At 40.4% G+C, this 16,751-nt stretch overlaps 1 protein-coding gene across 1 annotated transcript in view; it reads right to left on the bottom strand.

The window, feature by feature from the left end:
• The window catches only part of slf2 (SMC5-SMC6 complex localization factor 2), a 109,390-nt gene that overhangs the window by 49,745 nt on the left and 42,894 nt on the right, over window positions 1-16,751 (bottom strand). Inside the window, exons 2-4 of the mRNA XM_043713065.1 lie at window positions 15,575-15,618; window positions 11,565-12,250; window positions 9,849-9,894 (exon numbers count right to left, since the gene is read on the bottom strand). Of these exons, the coding sequence (XP_043569000.1) occupies window positions 9,849-9,894; window positions 11,565-12,250; window positions 15,575-15,618 (776 nt within the window). The remainder of the gene's footprint in view (window positions 1-9,848; window positions 9,895-11,564; window positions 12,251-15,574; window positions 15,619-16,751) is intronic.

The raw sequence follows: 16,751 nt of genomic DNA, 5'->3' as shown, positions 1-16,751 counted from the left end.
CTTGCTAATCAGTCTCCCATGGGGAACCTTGTTGAACGCCTTACTGAAGTCCATATAGATCACATCTACCACTCTGTCCTCATCAATCCTCTTTGTTACTTCCTCAAAAAAACTCAATCAGGTTTGTGAGACATGATTTCCCACGCACAAAACCATGTTGACTAACCCAAATCAGTCCTTGCCTTTCCAAATCCATGTACATCCTGTCCCTCAGGATTCCCTCCAACAACTTGCCCACCACTGAGGTCAGGCTCACCGGTCTATAGTTCCCTGGCTTGTCTTTACCGCCCTTCTTAAACAGTGTCACCACGTTTGCCAACCTCCAGTCTTCCGGCACTTCACCTGTGACTATCGATGATACAAATATCTCAGCAAGAGGCCCAGCAATCACTTCTCTAGCTTCCCACAGAGTTCTCGGGTACATCTGATCAGGTTCTGGGGATTTATCCACCTTTTAACCGTTTCAAGACATCCAGCACTTCCTCCTCTGTAATCTGGACATTTTGCAAGATGTCACCATCTATTTCTATAGTCTATATCTTCCATATCCTTTTCCACACTAAATACTGATGCAAAATATTCATTTAGTTTCTCCTCCATTTTCTGTGGCTCCACACAAAGGCCGCCTTGCTGATCTTTGAGGAGCCCTAACCTCCCCCTAGTTATCCTTTTGTCCTTAATATATTTTTAAAAACCCTTTGGATTGTCCTTAATTCTATTTACCAAAGCTATCACTACTGCTGACAGTATCCAAGAATCCAACTGTCCAGCTTTAGTCTCAGGTTAAAACTTTATACCTCAAGGACAACCAAAGGACTCAAACTGTAAAACTATTTGTCTTTCTTTGTACTAGACTCGATCCACTTTTAACTTTGAACCAGTGTGAGAGAGCCCAAGTGACAGAGGCCACAAGGTTGACATCCTCCTGCCTTTTCACTTTTCCATTTTGGTTTAGCAGGCATTAAATTTGATTTTCCTTCTATGAAGAAAAACTTAGCATAGTCTTTAAGTTGCTTCACTAAAAATATACAACTACATTTTTATTGGAATTATATAGCTTCAGATTAAAAACAACTTTAACCTTTGTTGGGATCAAACAGCCTAGATCACCCTACTCACCTGGTCAAAGCACCTCCAACCAATGGAAATGCTATCTGACTCTTTTAATGTTGTGAAAACACTAATCAAATTACACCATAATCTTTCAATTTCTTGAGAAGACAGTCACAACTTGTACAATTTTTCCTCGTAACTGAACCCTTGAAGTTCAGATAAGTCTTGTAAACCTCACTCACTTCTAGTAAAGCTAACTCCTTCTGAGGTCAATGTATCCTTCTTACAGCATGATACCAACACTGCTCAGTATTCCAAGGGTGGTCTAATCAACCTGTAGCAAGAATAGCTGTCACATGATTCTTCCCTTGTAATCAAATCTTGCATGCGAAGGCCAGAATTCAATTAGCCTTTGATTATCTTCTGGAACTGAGACATTTTGGCGATTTATACACTTCGACCCCAAATCCCTCTGGACATCCACTGTTTCAGGAAGTTGTAAGCCTTCCCTTTTTTTTTTAAACCACTAACAGATTATTTTACATCCACCTGCAAAGATATCCATTTTCACATCACTGATCATTCATCTAATCTCTTTAATGCATCCATTTACACTGCTCAAGACGAGAGAAGGAAGAACTCAGTTGGTCTTTGTTTGAAACTGATTTATTTACAGGGTGAAACATTACAAGGATACATCTCTTGACTCCACTCTGCTCCTGTGTCAGAAAGTAATTTGTTTTGCATTCAAGTAACCATGTGATCAAATTGATTTGTATGTACTTAGCCTGAATTGTCAAAAATAATATCTAGCATCATTTTCTTCATCACTAATTCTGGTTACATTAATTTTGGTGAGTCGCTGTCCTGAAATCAATATGTTTGAGTTTTCCAATAATGTTATCTTTTCCTTTATTGCAAAGCAACTATTAAACATATCCACTTCCTTGTTTTTGGTCATATCACCATGATTAGTTTTCAAGGGACCCAGATTTCTCCTGCCCTTATCAATTTCCTAATAGTCGTAAAATAATGAATTGATTTTTATACCACTTGCATGTTTTTGCTTCTGGCAGTTCTTTTGTCTCCAGAGTACTCTCTCCATCTTTCCAATTGGATCGGATCAACATTTTCTTTATCAGAAGTTTATCTGCAACTGCTCTTTCAGTTTGTCATCTTTCAGCTCTTTAGCCTCCAAAGACAATTGTTTTTTATTTTGCAAAGTAGAACTTTTGCCTCTTTGTGAAAAAATTTAGTTCTGCATTAGGTTTGTTTGAAATCTCCTGTCACCTTCTGACTTTTCCACCTAATATTAAACCTGCCCAGTTCACTGTGGACACTCTGATCCCATTGAAGTCAGACTCCCCTAATTTACAATTTTAGTTGTGTTTCTCCCTTGCAAAAGGTTCTTGAATTAGATTATATAACAGCTGCTGTCAGGTAAAAGTTAAGGCAGTTCACCACTATCTAATGACAAGTCCCATTATTGGTGTACAAAACTAACCTGAACACCCTCCAGAAATTCACTTATGTTGTACGCTAGTTTACTTACTCGAGTCCACATAAAAAGTTTAAATTTATATTCAAACTATGCAGCCTTTACTACATGCTTGTCTGATTTCTGCTTTTCAGTAATCTAAGGCTTAGCATCTACCAACATGAGACCTAAACAGCTTCCAAAGTTTTAAGTCATTTCGTTGTACAGACTTTGAATATTAAAACTCTTTATCTTGCACTCAAGAAACCCAAGAATGCCAAATTTCAAAGCGAGTAAGGGTGCTGATGGGTTTGCAAATCAATTTTATGAGGCTTGACATTGCCATTGAGAATCCCACCAAGAAACCATCATCCCACATGTTTTTCACCTTACCCAGGTATCCTTAACGTCTTTATAGTACGGATCACAACATACAATCTTCACCTCTCAACAAGGTATGACCAACTCTGGACCACAATGCCCTGATGTACAGAATGTAACTTGAACTTGAGACCAATAACTGAGTCACAGAGATCAAACACAATCTCAATTATAGATACAGTCAGACTAAAAAAAAAATAAAGCTGACAGGAGCGAAAATCTTTTTAATTAGTGAATGGTTGGGTTCTGAAATGCAGTGCCTAACACTATGGTGGAAGCAAATTAATTCATGACTCTTAAAAGAAAATTGGATGTAAACTGATGGGAATAATTTGCTGGGCTACCAGGAAAAGGCAGAGGAACAGGGAGCAAGGAGGGAGAATACAACAGGCATGCCAAGAAGGGTCAACGGGCCAAATGCCCTCCTTCAATGCTGTGCGCATTCTACAATTTTATTCCATCTACTACAGTCGAGCCACACATCAAGCTCTTGTCTGTATCAAGAATATGTGAATCTCCACTTTTACCCAAACTTTTATAGTTCGCAATGTGCGTCAAAAGACAGGACAATTTTTATTAAATATTTACTACCTCAGGTTTATATAAACTTTTACACGTACTTGAAGTACAAAGTTACAACTGCTTCCCCGACCATGAAATTCCTTAACTTTTGCAATCTGTTATGATGCACATTTTTCTGTGACCATTGTGTCAAATGTTTAGTGCCTCCCTCTTGGTTCTTTGCTCATTGAACTGTTCGTCAGCCTTAAAAGATTTCAACAATAATTTTAAAGAATCATATCCATTTGTTCAAATCATATTCATCTTTATCGTAAGATTATTCCTGAATCCTGTGATGCAAGTCTGGATCCAACATAAATATTCAGATGGTACCAATGTAAAAGCATTAGTACATTGCTTTCTCCTTGACAGGCATAAATGGAAAGACTGCACTTTTCTAATCTTCCAACAGGCAAATTATTCACAGTTTACAAAGATATAACACAAAATGCTTTATATATTTTTACCCTCAAGTAAGTGAGCAGCAAGAAATAATCAGCCTAATTTATCTAAACCAACTTAGCTCAAAGTCCAAAGATGTGCAGGTTAGGTGGATTGGCCATGCAGTATCCAGGGGTGTGCAGGCTTGGTTGAGTAGCTGTGATAAGTGCAGAGTTACAGGGAAAGGGTAGGGACGTGGGCCTGTGTGGGATGCTCTTCAGAGGGTCATTGTGGACTCAATGGCTCAAAAGGCCTTTTTCCGGACTGTAGGGATTCTATGATTCTAAATAACATGCAATATGAACACAGCCTTCCAGAAGCAGTGGATGGTTATCTTGTCTAACTTGAAAAAAAAATCAATCTATTTCCCTGCATTCTAAGGAAATCAGGGCAAAATCACACCAGAGCAGCTTCAGTTTAATAAACGCCCTTCTTTTTGTTCAAAAGTTCACAACTTGAAGGGAAGGCTATGACCACCCATCAAATGTTTCCAGAAGCTCGTAACAAAACCGACATTTGTCCTGTCAAGATCTTCTCTTCAACGGGAAACATGAGGCATGATAGACCAAATCTTTCCCTGAGGAATCTCATCTCCAAACCTCTTGGAATTCTCAATTTTAGAACAGTGTCTACCAGTTCAGCATGTCTTAAGTGAAATTATTGAATGCAAACAAGTCTCCACTACTAGCTAATTACTTTCAAGTTAAGCAGCAGCAACTTATACTAATGTAGAGACTAACAACCTAAAATGTCCCAAGGCCTTTCACAGTGTTAGTTTTTAATGCTCCCGAGTCCTGGTTAGGACTGGTGACAAGCAGCATGGTGAAAATAATCAAATTTAGTCAATACTTTAATAAGTATCTGAGAGAAGGAGAGAGAGGTAAAGAGGCTTAGGGTTATTCAGTTGGCCTTACATCTGCCAATGGTGGTACAGCTAAAATCAGCAATGCTCAAAAGGACAATATTGGAGAAATGCAGAAACGGCTGATTGTTACAGAAATAGAGAAGCCAGGAAGTGATTCAAATAAATGAGAATTTTAAAATCCGTGCATATTCTGACGGGGAGTCAATGCAATTCAGTAAGCATGGGAATTATTAAAACAAACGAAAAGCAAAGACATAATGGATTTGATTTAAGTATGAGAACTGAATTACGTCAGTAAGTAGCAAACAGATGACACTATTCTGATCCTCTAAAACCTGAACTCTGCAAAAGTGAGAAGCTTAGCAGCTTTCAGATTCTCAAAGAACAAAAATGACTGAAAACAAAAAAATGCCAGAGATCACAGCAGGTCAGGCAGCACCCATGGAGACAGAGAGCAAGCTAACATTTCGTGTTAAACGTTAGATTGTTCTCTCTCCATGGAAGTTGGCTGACCTGCTGTCATCTCTGAAAAATGTGTTGCTGGAAAAGCGCAGCAGGTTGCTTTTCCAGCAACACATTTTTCAGCTCTGATCTCCAGCATCTGCAGTCCTCACTTTCTCCTGCTGTCATCTCTGACAGTTTTTGCTTTTGGCACAGTTTCCAGTATCTGCAGTAATTTGCTCCTGAAGAATGAGGGCAGCTCAGCTCACCATGGTTAATGGGGATTTTAGGGAATGTGAAAATTAAGTGATCATCTACCCAGAGGTAGTTTAATGAATGGTAATGTATGAATTCACCTATGGAAAATATAGAACCAAGCACATTGCTAAGCAAGGGCTGTAAAGCAAGAGCATAGACATGAGTTGTCGAAGTAGACTAGATAAAGGGCTTATGCCAGAAACGTTGATTCTCCTGCTCCTCGGAGGCTGCCTGACCTGCTGTGCTTTTTCAGCAACACACTCGTGACTCTGATTGCCAGCATCTGCAGTCCTCACTTTCTCCCAGCATTGAGACAGGGTAAACTAATTGAGCACGAAATAATGTGAAGTACAGGTTTCTGGAATTTCCAAAGCAGTGGGCAGCACGGTGACTAGCACTGCTGCCTCACAGCGCCAGAGACCTGGATTAAATTCCCGCCTCAGGCAACTGACTGCGTGGAGTTTGCACGTTCGCCCCGTGTCTGCGTGGGTTTCCTCCGGGTGCTCCGGTTTCCTCCCACAGTCCAAAGATGTGCAAGTTAGGTGAATTTGCCATGCTAAATTACCTGTAGTGTTAGGTGAAGGGGTAAATGTAGGGGATTGGGTCTGGGTGGGTTGCGCTTCGGCGGGTCAGTGTGGACTTGTTGGGACGAAGGGCCTGCTTCCACACTAAATAATCTAATCAGTATTCTGGAGAACCAACTAGGAGGATGTGCTATTTTAGATCTAAAATTATGTTTATGAGAAAGGGCGAATTAACAAGCTTGTTGCAAAAGAACCTACAGGGATGAGTGACCATAACGTGATAGACTTTTAAATTAAATTTTAATGTGAGGTAGCTTATTCTGAAGCAAGGGTGTTAAATTTGAATAATGGCACAGGAGGTACAAGTTGGCGGAAGTGGATTGAGAAAATTCAATAAAAGGCATGACTTAATATAATCTACAAATGCAATGAACACGACATCAACTAAACATTCTTCCATGGTGCAAAAACTCAAAAATGATCAATTAACTGTGGTGAACAAAACCAGTCCAGGATTGCATAAGATTAAAAGAAAAGACTTACAAAGTTGCCAGAATTGGCAGTAATTCTGAGAATTAGGAGGTTTAAAGAGTACAAAGCCAGACCAAGAAACCAATAAGGAAAAGTAGAATAGAATACAAATTCAACCTAGCAACAAACATAAAAACTGTGAAAGCTTCAACAGATGTATGAAAAGGAAAGATTTGGCTTATGTGAATGTAAATCTATTAAAGGCCAGTCAGGAGCATTTATCATGGGTAAAAGAAAAAAAGGTAGGGAAGCTAAATGATAAGTTTATTTCTGTTTTCGCTGAGCACACCAAAAATCTCCCAGAACTAGAGATCTAAGTTGTTTAGGGAGAGTAAGGAGCAGAGGGAAATGAGCACAAATCAGAATATTACAGTAAAATACAAAGCTCAAGGGGCATCCATTGATTTGGCTTACTGCCTCAGAAAGCTGCCAACGTCATCAAAGACCCATCGCACCCAGGTAATGATCTCCTACAAACTCTTCAGTCAGGCAGAAAATACAGAAGCCTGAACGCACACCCCAGCAGGTTCAGGAACAGCTTCTTCCCAGCTGTTATTAAACTGATGAAACAGCCTCAGATAATGCTGACTTTGTTAATCTTGCACTCGCCTAGTGCACAGCCTGTGCAATGCAACCGATATGCTTCCAAGTCTTTCTGACCTGTACACCCTTGCTTACTATGATCTGTCTGCACTGCTCATAAACAAAGCTTTTCACTGTATTTCAGTCCACATGACAATAAATAAATCAGTTGATAAACCCCAGGACCTGATGGGGCTTTGTTTTGAGTTTTCCTGCATGAGGTTTTTTTTTTGAAGTTACTGATACAATTGATAAAAGAGTCAATGGGCGTAGTATACGTTTGACTTTCAGAAGATTTTTGATACAGTCCCCCACAAGAGGGTAATTAGAAAATGTTAAAGCAATTGGGATAGGCGACAACATACTGGCATGGATTAATGATCGACGAACAGACAGAAACCAGAGACGAGGAATAAATGGATTATCCTCATGATGGCAAGCTGACACTGGTGGGTACCACTAGGATACTTGGGCTTCAGCTGCTCACAAGACACATCAATTATTTGGAGGTGGGGACCAAATGTAACATTTCCAAAGTTGCAGATGAGATATTTGTATCATTAATAGTCACACGTGAGGTGCCGGAAGACTGGAGGTTGGCTAATATGGTGCCACTATTTAAGAAAGGTGTAAGGACAAGCCTGGGAACTATAGACCGGTGAGCCTGACCTCAGTGGTGGGCAGGTTGTTGGAGAGAATCCTGAGGGACAGGATGTACATGTATTTGGAAAGGCAAGGACTGATTAGGGATAGTCAAAATGGCTTTGTGCATGGGAAATCATGACTCACAAACTTGATTGAAGTAACAAAGAGAATTGATGAGGGCAGAGCGGTAGCTGTGATCTATATGGACTACAGTAAGGCGTTCAAAAAGGTTCCCCATTGGGAGACTGGTGAGCAAGGTTAGATCTCATGGAATATAGGGAGAACTAGCCATTTGGATCCAGAACTGGTTCAAAGGTAGAAGACAGAGTGGTGATGGAGGATTGCTTTTCCAGACTAGAGGTCTATGACCAGTGGAGTGCCACAAGGATCAGTGCTGGGTCCTCTACTTTTCGACATTTATATAAATGACTTGGATGTGAGCATAGTAATGGGTAAGTTTGCTCGCTGAGCTGGAAGGTTCAGTTCCAGACGTTTCGTCACCCTACTAGGTAACATGTTCAGTGGGCCTTAGGCAAAGCACTGCTGATAAATCCTGCTTTCTATTTATATGTTTAGGTTTCTTTGGGTTGGTGATGTCATTTCCTGTGAAGTGACTTCCTATTCTTTTTCTCGGAGTGGTAGATGAGGTCTAACTCGATGTGTTTGTTAAGAGTGTTCCGGTTGAAATGCCATACTTCTAGGAATTCCAATCAATAAACACATCGAGCTAGATCCCATCTACCACCTCCTGAGAAAAAGGGGAGACTTCATCACAGGAAATGACATCACAAACCCAAAGAAACCCAAGCATATAAATAGAAAGCAGGACTTATGAGCAGTGCTTCACCTGAGGCCCACTGAACATGTTACCTAGTAGGGTGATGAAACTTCTGGAAACAAATCTTCCAGCTCAGCAAACAAACCTACATCCAGAACCTCAACCTGACCTACAAATCTTCTCAAAACTCGTATAGTTAGTAAGTTTGCAGATGACACCAAAATTAGAGATGCAGTGGACAGCGAAGGTTACCTCAGATTACAATGGGATCTTGATCAGATGGGCCAATGGGCTGAGAAGTGGCAGATGGCGTTTGATTTAGATAAATGTGAGGGGCTGCATTTTGGGAAAGCAAATCTTAGCAGGACTTATACACTTAATGGTAAGGACCTCGGGAGTGTTGCTGAACAAAGAGACCTTGGAGTGCAGGTTCATAGCTCCTTGAAAGTGGAGTCGCAGGGTAGATAGGATATTGAAGGCGTTTGGTATGATTTCCTTTTATTGGTCAGAGTATTGAGTACAGGGGTTCGGAGGTTATGTTGCGGCTGTACTGGACTTCGGTTAGGCCACTGTTGGAATATTGCTTCTGGTCTCCTTCCTATCAAGTTTCACAACATCTTTCCGAAAAGGTTCAGAAAAGATTTACAAGGATGCTGCCAGAGTTTGAGGATTTGAGCAATAGGAAGAGGTTGAACAGGCTGGGGCTGTTTTCCCTGAAGCATCGGAGGCTGAGGGGTGACCTTATTGAGGTTTACAAAATTATGAGCGGCATGGGTAGGGATGGGCCAGGTGCTGGCAGGTGGGACTAGGTTGGGTTGGGATATCTAGTTGGCACAGACAAGGTGGACTGAAGGGTCTGTTTCCGTGCTGTACATCTCTATGACTCTATAGAGAGCTAAGTGGGAATGTGTGTCGTAAGGAATTTGTTCTGTGGCTTCGCGTGGATTTGGACAAGATAGGTAAAACATGGTAGAAGGAATATAATATGGAAACAAATGTTCGATTATCCACTGTGGAAGGCGAAACAACTGTGCAGAGTATTGATAGTGTCATACAAGTGGGTGGAGAGTGCAGGTGTACAAAGGAACTTCATCAATAAGTCTGTGACGGCTAACATGAAACTGCAGTAGGCTATTAAGCAGCCTCTTGGAATTTTAGCCTTTACTGGAAGAAGATTTTTACTTGCCGCATGAATGTGGTGAAGCTTTAAGGGGCTGATGTCACACATGGTCTTTTACAACTCAAATATTATTACATTAAGACATGTAAATAAAAATCAATTCTGAATTTGGCTGCGATTCCTTTTGGTACCTGTTAATGATGTTGAAGGTACAGAATACGTTCTCCTCAAGGCAGCCTGCAGAAACCAAAAGAAAGAGACTGTAAGAATGCTACAAGCCAAGCCTCCCAATGATTACAAAGGCGGCTTTAAGCCTGATCTTTCCCATAGCTAAAGAAACACAGTGAGGTGTTACCTCCAACAGATATACATAAATTATATAAAATTCACAAAACATTTAATATAGCTTAGATTGGTCAAGATGTTCAAATGCTCCGTTATTCTGAAATGTCAAACAGGCCCAAAATTAAATAATTAACAGACTTGGGTTATCTCCTTTCCAAATATACTGAGGAGGTTCACTGATGTTACCTCGTGTGGTGATGAAATGTCTGAAAATGAACCTTCCAGCTCAGCGAGCAAACCTATATCCAAAACCTCAACCAGAGCTACACATCTTCGCAAAACTCACTTAAATTGAGGAAGTACACTCTATATTCACCAGAACTATATCAGTAAATACAGGGAAACATTTACTATGGTGCAACTACCCATACACTTTAAAATCACTTAATAAGGAGCAACAAAGGGACAGTACATGAGGTCTGTGAAGCAGCTTTAATATTACATCTTTCAAACAAAAACAGAGGGTTGGAAACCCCAAGTTGTTGAAATTCAGTATGTGGGAACCCATAATTCATTAATTAAATCTCAACAAGAATCTGAAAATTGTAGCTTTGAGGTAAAAAGAAACTTCCACAACATTGGGAGGATATAAAAAAGTATAAACTAAAATTCTATTTGCTCTTAATGTAAAAGGACACACTACTCTACAGCAAAAGCAAATGACGACAGATGCCAGAAATTGGAAATTAGAGCAGAAAATATGAGAAATATCCGGCAAGTCCAGCAGCATCTATGGTGAGAGAAACAAAAAGCTTAACATTTCTGGTTGATGACTGTTCACCAGAAAAGACAGGGTGGAAGGATATGTTTTGTGCAAATAATGGAGGATTTTTTTAAAAAGTCAGTGCTAGGGTGATAGATCAAAGACATTAAAGAGCAGAAGAGTTAGTCTCAAAGGGTTAGTACCTGCCCAATCAAATCCTTTGCCATTTAATCTTCACACAGAAGCTACCAGACCTGTGTTTTATCCCCTCCGCAATTTAGGTTTTTATACCTGGTTTTATGTGAGCAGATTACTGTCTAAATCATTGTTTCTCTATCACTGGAGTCATGGATGCCTCAACTATCCTCAAATTACAATCCAATACATCTTGCCATTACATACTCTGTTTACTTTACACACAAATTAAACCATATCATGGCATGAACAGAACAATGCACCAAAGTATCCTGTAATGGGTCTGCAATACAGAATGAACAGCGAAACAGGAAGATGACAGATTAAGTCTTGGTGAACCAATAGTATCCAACCTGACAATAATTATTTACAACAAGGCTTGCATTTCCAAACTAAGGAAGAGGATAAGAAAGCAACAAGAAGCCAGATACTCAAGGAGGACAGAAAATTGTTGTGATGCAAAATGATGATTCTGGTCAATATTACATTATTAACACATCAATGAACTCAAGTCCACAACCACATAACAGCATTTATGATGATGCAACTTTCAGCGAGTCAAAATCAGGAACATTACACCGATCAAGTGGCTGACAAACATACAGAAGAGAGAAGGAACAACCACCACCAGGTTGGGTTGGCTAGGTTAGGTTACTCAACTTGCCTGATTTACAGGGCCCCCTGAGAAAGGACTGGTTGAAGAATGGTTTCCTTTTTGCATGCCCTTGAGTTTCCGTAGCTCTCGCGCCTTTTTATAGGCCTGAAGGGAATTATCCAAACTATGCTGATGTTGCAGCCTTCTCAGAGATAAGCGAGGTCTCATAATGCGCAGTTCACTTTCTGAGCTGTTTCTACGATTAGAATTCTTCAAAACATCCAGTGATTCTGGTGGCAGCATTATTCGGTGGTTTGGGAGAGCACTTCGCCGCAAGGCAGTTGTTTGATATTCACCTGTGTCACATTTGGAACTTAATCTTTGTGTTGCAGAGGTCACTTTGGAGTTCGATGACTGTTTAACATTTTTCCCTTGATCCAGTACGACAATACCCTCCGAGGGACATGGGCTTGAAGGTAAAAACAGTCTTCGCACGATTACTCGAGGAGAGCCAGGATGCTGAGTTACCTGGCATTTAACTACACCTCCCATGCTTTCCCTTTTGTCCGACTTTAAGGCACCCTTCATAAAAGCCTCAAGCACAGGGCTCCTCTGAGGTGATGAGGGCAAGTGCACAGACCGTTTAGATTTAAATGAAGGTTTCTTGTGGCTGCGGAATGGTTCAGCATTCTGCAATACAGAAGTGCCACCTGCTTCACCTCTTCGAGGTGACCCCAAAATTAATCTATCCTTCCCTACATGGAACAAAAGGAGAAACCAAAAGTTAAAGGAGAAAAGACATGAGTACAAAACCAAACTATTTTCCAGAAATTTTACAGTTACTCACAAGCACAATATTGAATGGAACATTGATATAATGCCTTTAATATTGCAAGATATCCCTTGGCATTTTACAGGTTCATAATCAGACAACAAGTAACACTGATCCAAAGGAAAAGATAGATATTAAGACAAATCTTGGTCAAAGAGTTAGCATTTAAGCAATATCTTAAACACAGAGAGCTGGAGACTGGTGTTCCAGTGCAGAGTGATTAGATTGAATTAGTGAAAAGGGAGTGAAAAGCTTTAAATTTTTGAAAAGTTAACCTTATATGAAATCAAGGAATGCGTACCTGCACTTTACGTGTCACTAAACCTAACCCTATCATTGCTTGAAGTCTAAAGTGAATTTAGACTTGGTAGCAGGCCCCAATCAAGTAAACCAAGGTATCTGCTACAGAGCAGGTAAGATCAGTCAAGTCTTAACTGTTCCTTGTAAATGCCTGAAAGAACTGTGATCCAAATCCAGCAGTATAAATAAGAGAAGTGTTGTCATAGTTACCACACTGCATCATAGGACCAAATTTAGAGAGAGGAGAGTTTGGACAGAAGAGGAGGGAGGTGTTCTTTTTTGATCGTTACCCTCATGGGCACCAAGTGTTGAATCGACCATTAAGATTGAGGAGCCAAGTAGGTCATTCAGCAATCATGTCTGCTCTGCCAATCAATAGCTGCACAGGAGGGATGAGCTTTGAAGATACTCAAAAGTGCGATCACAGAAAACAAAAAAAAACTCAAGATTGCCCACAAGCAATAATGACAGGGGATTTTATTCAAAGGAAAACATTTGGATATTTCTGCAGCTGATGTGACTGTAGGATGGTATGCTTATTTCCCAGTGCTAGGGCCAAGCATGGTTTGAGCAGCTGCAGGACATTCTGAAGGAAGAAACAGAACAGAAATAGTCATAGAGACCTATACCACAGAAAAAGGCCTTCTCGAGTCTGCTCTGGTCAAAAACAAACACCTAGCTATCCTAGACTGGAGAGGTGTTCCATGTTGATACCAACTACCTAAAGTAGGAAGAGGGTGAGGTTGTGAAAGCAAAACTTTAGTTAAGAAATAAATTAAGACCACAGACATCAAATATACTTATGTCAGGACTCGTCCAGGTGCTATGTGCTCAGAGATCAGGATTAGTGGAATAGAGTGGTTTTGAAAGCATGGCTGGAGAGAATCGTGTAGGAGGGCAGAATTTAGATTCTTGATGCACTGAAATCAATATTAGCAAGATGGCATGAGCACAACTTGGATGGGCTGTGCCCCTGCAGGAAGGGGATCCAATTTCTTCTCGGAGGTTTCACAAGTACTGTGGGGAAGAGTATAAACTACAACAGCAGGGGCACAAGAACCTGAGCCGGGAGAAAAATGTGAGGGAAACAACGATGGGCTAGAAGGTACCGCAGTCCAACCCGAAATATGGAACCGAAGTCTAAACAAAGGGGGAGCAGAGGGGTTGGGGAGGAGGCCTGCAATACACTGGATAACTTCATAAAAGCCATGACGACATAGAAGCAATGGTTAATAATTAAGGAATGATTACATACATCACAACTATACACTCAATTTGGGCAAAAGAGCACAACTGAAACATGGCCCAACTATGGCTAATAAAAGAAATGAAGGATACGATTAGATCCAAAGAGGAGTCACATGAAGTTGCTAGAGAAAGCAGTAAGCCTGAGGTTTGGGAGCAATTAAGAATTCAGCTAAGGAAGATAAAGCAATTAACAGGGCAAACAGAGTGTTAAGATGCAAGGAATAAAGTCTAAGAGCTTCTTAAAGTACTTAAGAAGCAAAAGATCAGTCAAGTTGTGAGTGAAAGTGTAGAGTCCTAGTCCGAAACAGAAGAACTGATAATGGGAGACAAAGAAACAACAGCAATTAAACATCTGCTTTAAAATAAACAATTTAGAAAGCACCTTAAAAAAAACTACAGATAGTAGAAATCTGAACAGAAACCGAAATTGCTGGAGAACCTCAGCATCTGTGGAGAGAAAACAAGAGTTAACGTTTTGGATCCAACGATCCCTTCTTCAGAACTAATGGTGGCTTGAAAAGATGGTATAAGCAGTGAAAAGTCAGAGGGAGGTGGAGAGAGAGAGAGAACACAGCAGTTAGGCAGAATAAGGGATGGATTATTATTGAACTCAATATTCAGTCCAGGGTCCCATGGGCCTGAACACCTTCTTCCATGTCCATCATCCATCCACACAAGGCCAGGTCAGTTGGGACTGAAACGTTACGATTGGCAGGAAAATATAAACATGAGCCAATTGTGACATCGCAGAGACTGAAGGGTCATAGGCACTGTGTCAGCCTTATGTCACAATGGGAGGAAAGATGGAGCAAGGGGAGAAACAGGAGGTAGTAAAAGGAGGAATTGAGTAGGCAAAGAGGAATCTTTTTACTGAGTATCCAATTCAATTCTTTTTCATATTAAAAGGTGGAGATAAGTTTGTTTAGCACTCTGTAATTGGTAAGGTGGTGTTATTGCTACAAATAGCAAGGAAGCCCACAAATGTAGTAAGGGCTCAGGTAATAACAGCATGAGGATTTGGAAAATTTTGGAAAACTAAGTTATCTTCTTGGAAGACAAATTATGGTTTTTGTTCTAAGTTTGCTTCTTCATTATAGATGTTATATGTATTGGTGCAATGCAGCAATTCGTCATTCCTGATGAAGGGCTTATGCCTGAAACATTGATCCTCCTGCTCCTCAGATGCTGCCTGACCTGCTGTGCTTTTCCAGCACCACACTCTCAGCAATGCAGCATCTCACTGGATGATCAAAATTAAGAAAGGTTGAATGATTTTCAGCATCCTTCAAAATCTGTAATTCTGCCCAACACAGAGGGCAAATTCAGAATTAGTATTCCTATTTTTATAATTATTTTCTGAATCCTACAGAATTCAACATATCTCAAAGTAGTGACTGCACTTCAGAGGCATTGAATGAAATAAAAACACTGACAGACAAACCCAAAACAAACATGCTTCATTTCCTACAAAATAAAAAATATCCGTCCAATACTTACCGTGTGGCAGCCTCAAATCTTAAGTTACGCAATAAAACAACCTCTAAGTTCTATTCAAACCAGTTTTTCAATTTTTCAGAAAGAATGGCATTCAAATCAATTAAATACAGTTTGTACAATTGAGATACTTCACGTAACATTCAAATGCACAGCTATATCAACGAAACATCAAGTAGTCATAAACTAATTGCTGAATACTAACCTCTGTCTGAATCTGGTTTGAAAAACTGAGTAATGATTTGATTGCTGAAAAATAACAACGTTTACAATAATTAGAATGCTGTTCATTTGATGACAGGCATTTCATCATAAAGCCCAATATTTGAGATCACAACAAATCAATGAGCATTTTCATTATGAAATCACAAAATGCAACGGGACTTATAAACTCAGCTATTACATCCAATTGAATGGTGAACAACACAAAACAATACACTGGAGACTCTTCATTACGCCACAATGAAATCAGGTCTTCATTTAAAAATTAGCATTAACACAGCAAACTGATAACAATAAGCCAATTTTGGATGGCACTGTGGCTCAGTGGCTAACACTGCTGCCGCATAGCGTCAGGGAGCCATATTCAGTTCAGCCTCAGGTGACTGTCTGTATGGAGTTTGCATATTCTCTGCGTGGATTTCCCCCAGGCACTCCAGTTTGCTCCCACAGTCCAAAGATGTGTAGGTTAGGTCAATTGGCCATTGTAAAATGTGAGGTTATGCGGAGAGGGTCAGGGACCAAGTTTGGGGGTGATTTTCTTTGGAGGGTCCGTGCAGACTAGGTGGCTCTTATGTCTCTTTTGACATTATGGAGATTATTTGATAAGTACGCAGTTTCTTTGACATTAAAAAACAAAAACTAATTATGTAATAGGATAATAGTGTTAAAATTCCCAAACACTGAAGAACATAAGAAAGAGAACACTGGCACCACCCCCTACCTTTTGCTCCGCTACATTGATGACTGTATCGGCATTACCTCGTGCTCCCACGAGGTTGAACAGTTTATCCACTTTACTAACACCTTCCACCCCGACCTCAAATTTACCTGGACCGTCTCAGACTTCTCCCTCCCCTTCCTAGACCTCTCCATCTCTATCTCAGACTACCAACTCAACACGGACGGATAATATAAACCAACCGACTCCCACAGCTACCTAGATTACACCCCTTCCCACCCTGTGAAAACGCCATCTCATATTCCCAATTCCTTTGCCGCATCTGCTCCCAGGAGGACCAATTCGAGTACCGAACAACCCAGATGGCCTCCTTCTTAAAAGACCGCAATTTCCCCTCAGACGTGGTTGACGATGCTCTCTACTGCATCTCCTTCACTTCCCGCTCCTCTACCCCCCGCTCCTCCACCCTTGAACCCTCTAA

This window comes from Chiloscyllium plagiosum, chromosome 22, assembly GCF_004010195.1.
Source record: "Chiloscyllium plagiosum isolate BGI_BamShark_2017 chromosome 22, ASM401019v2, whole genome shotgun sequence".
Classification (NCBI taxonomy): Eukaryota; Metazoa; Chordata; class Chondrichthyes; order Orectolobiformes; family Hemiscylliidae; genus Chiloscyllium; species Chiloscyllium plagiosum.
The sequence above is the reverse complement of the archived record's forward strand: the minus strand, read 5'-3'. Positions and strand labels throughout refer to the sequence as shown.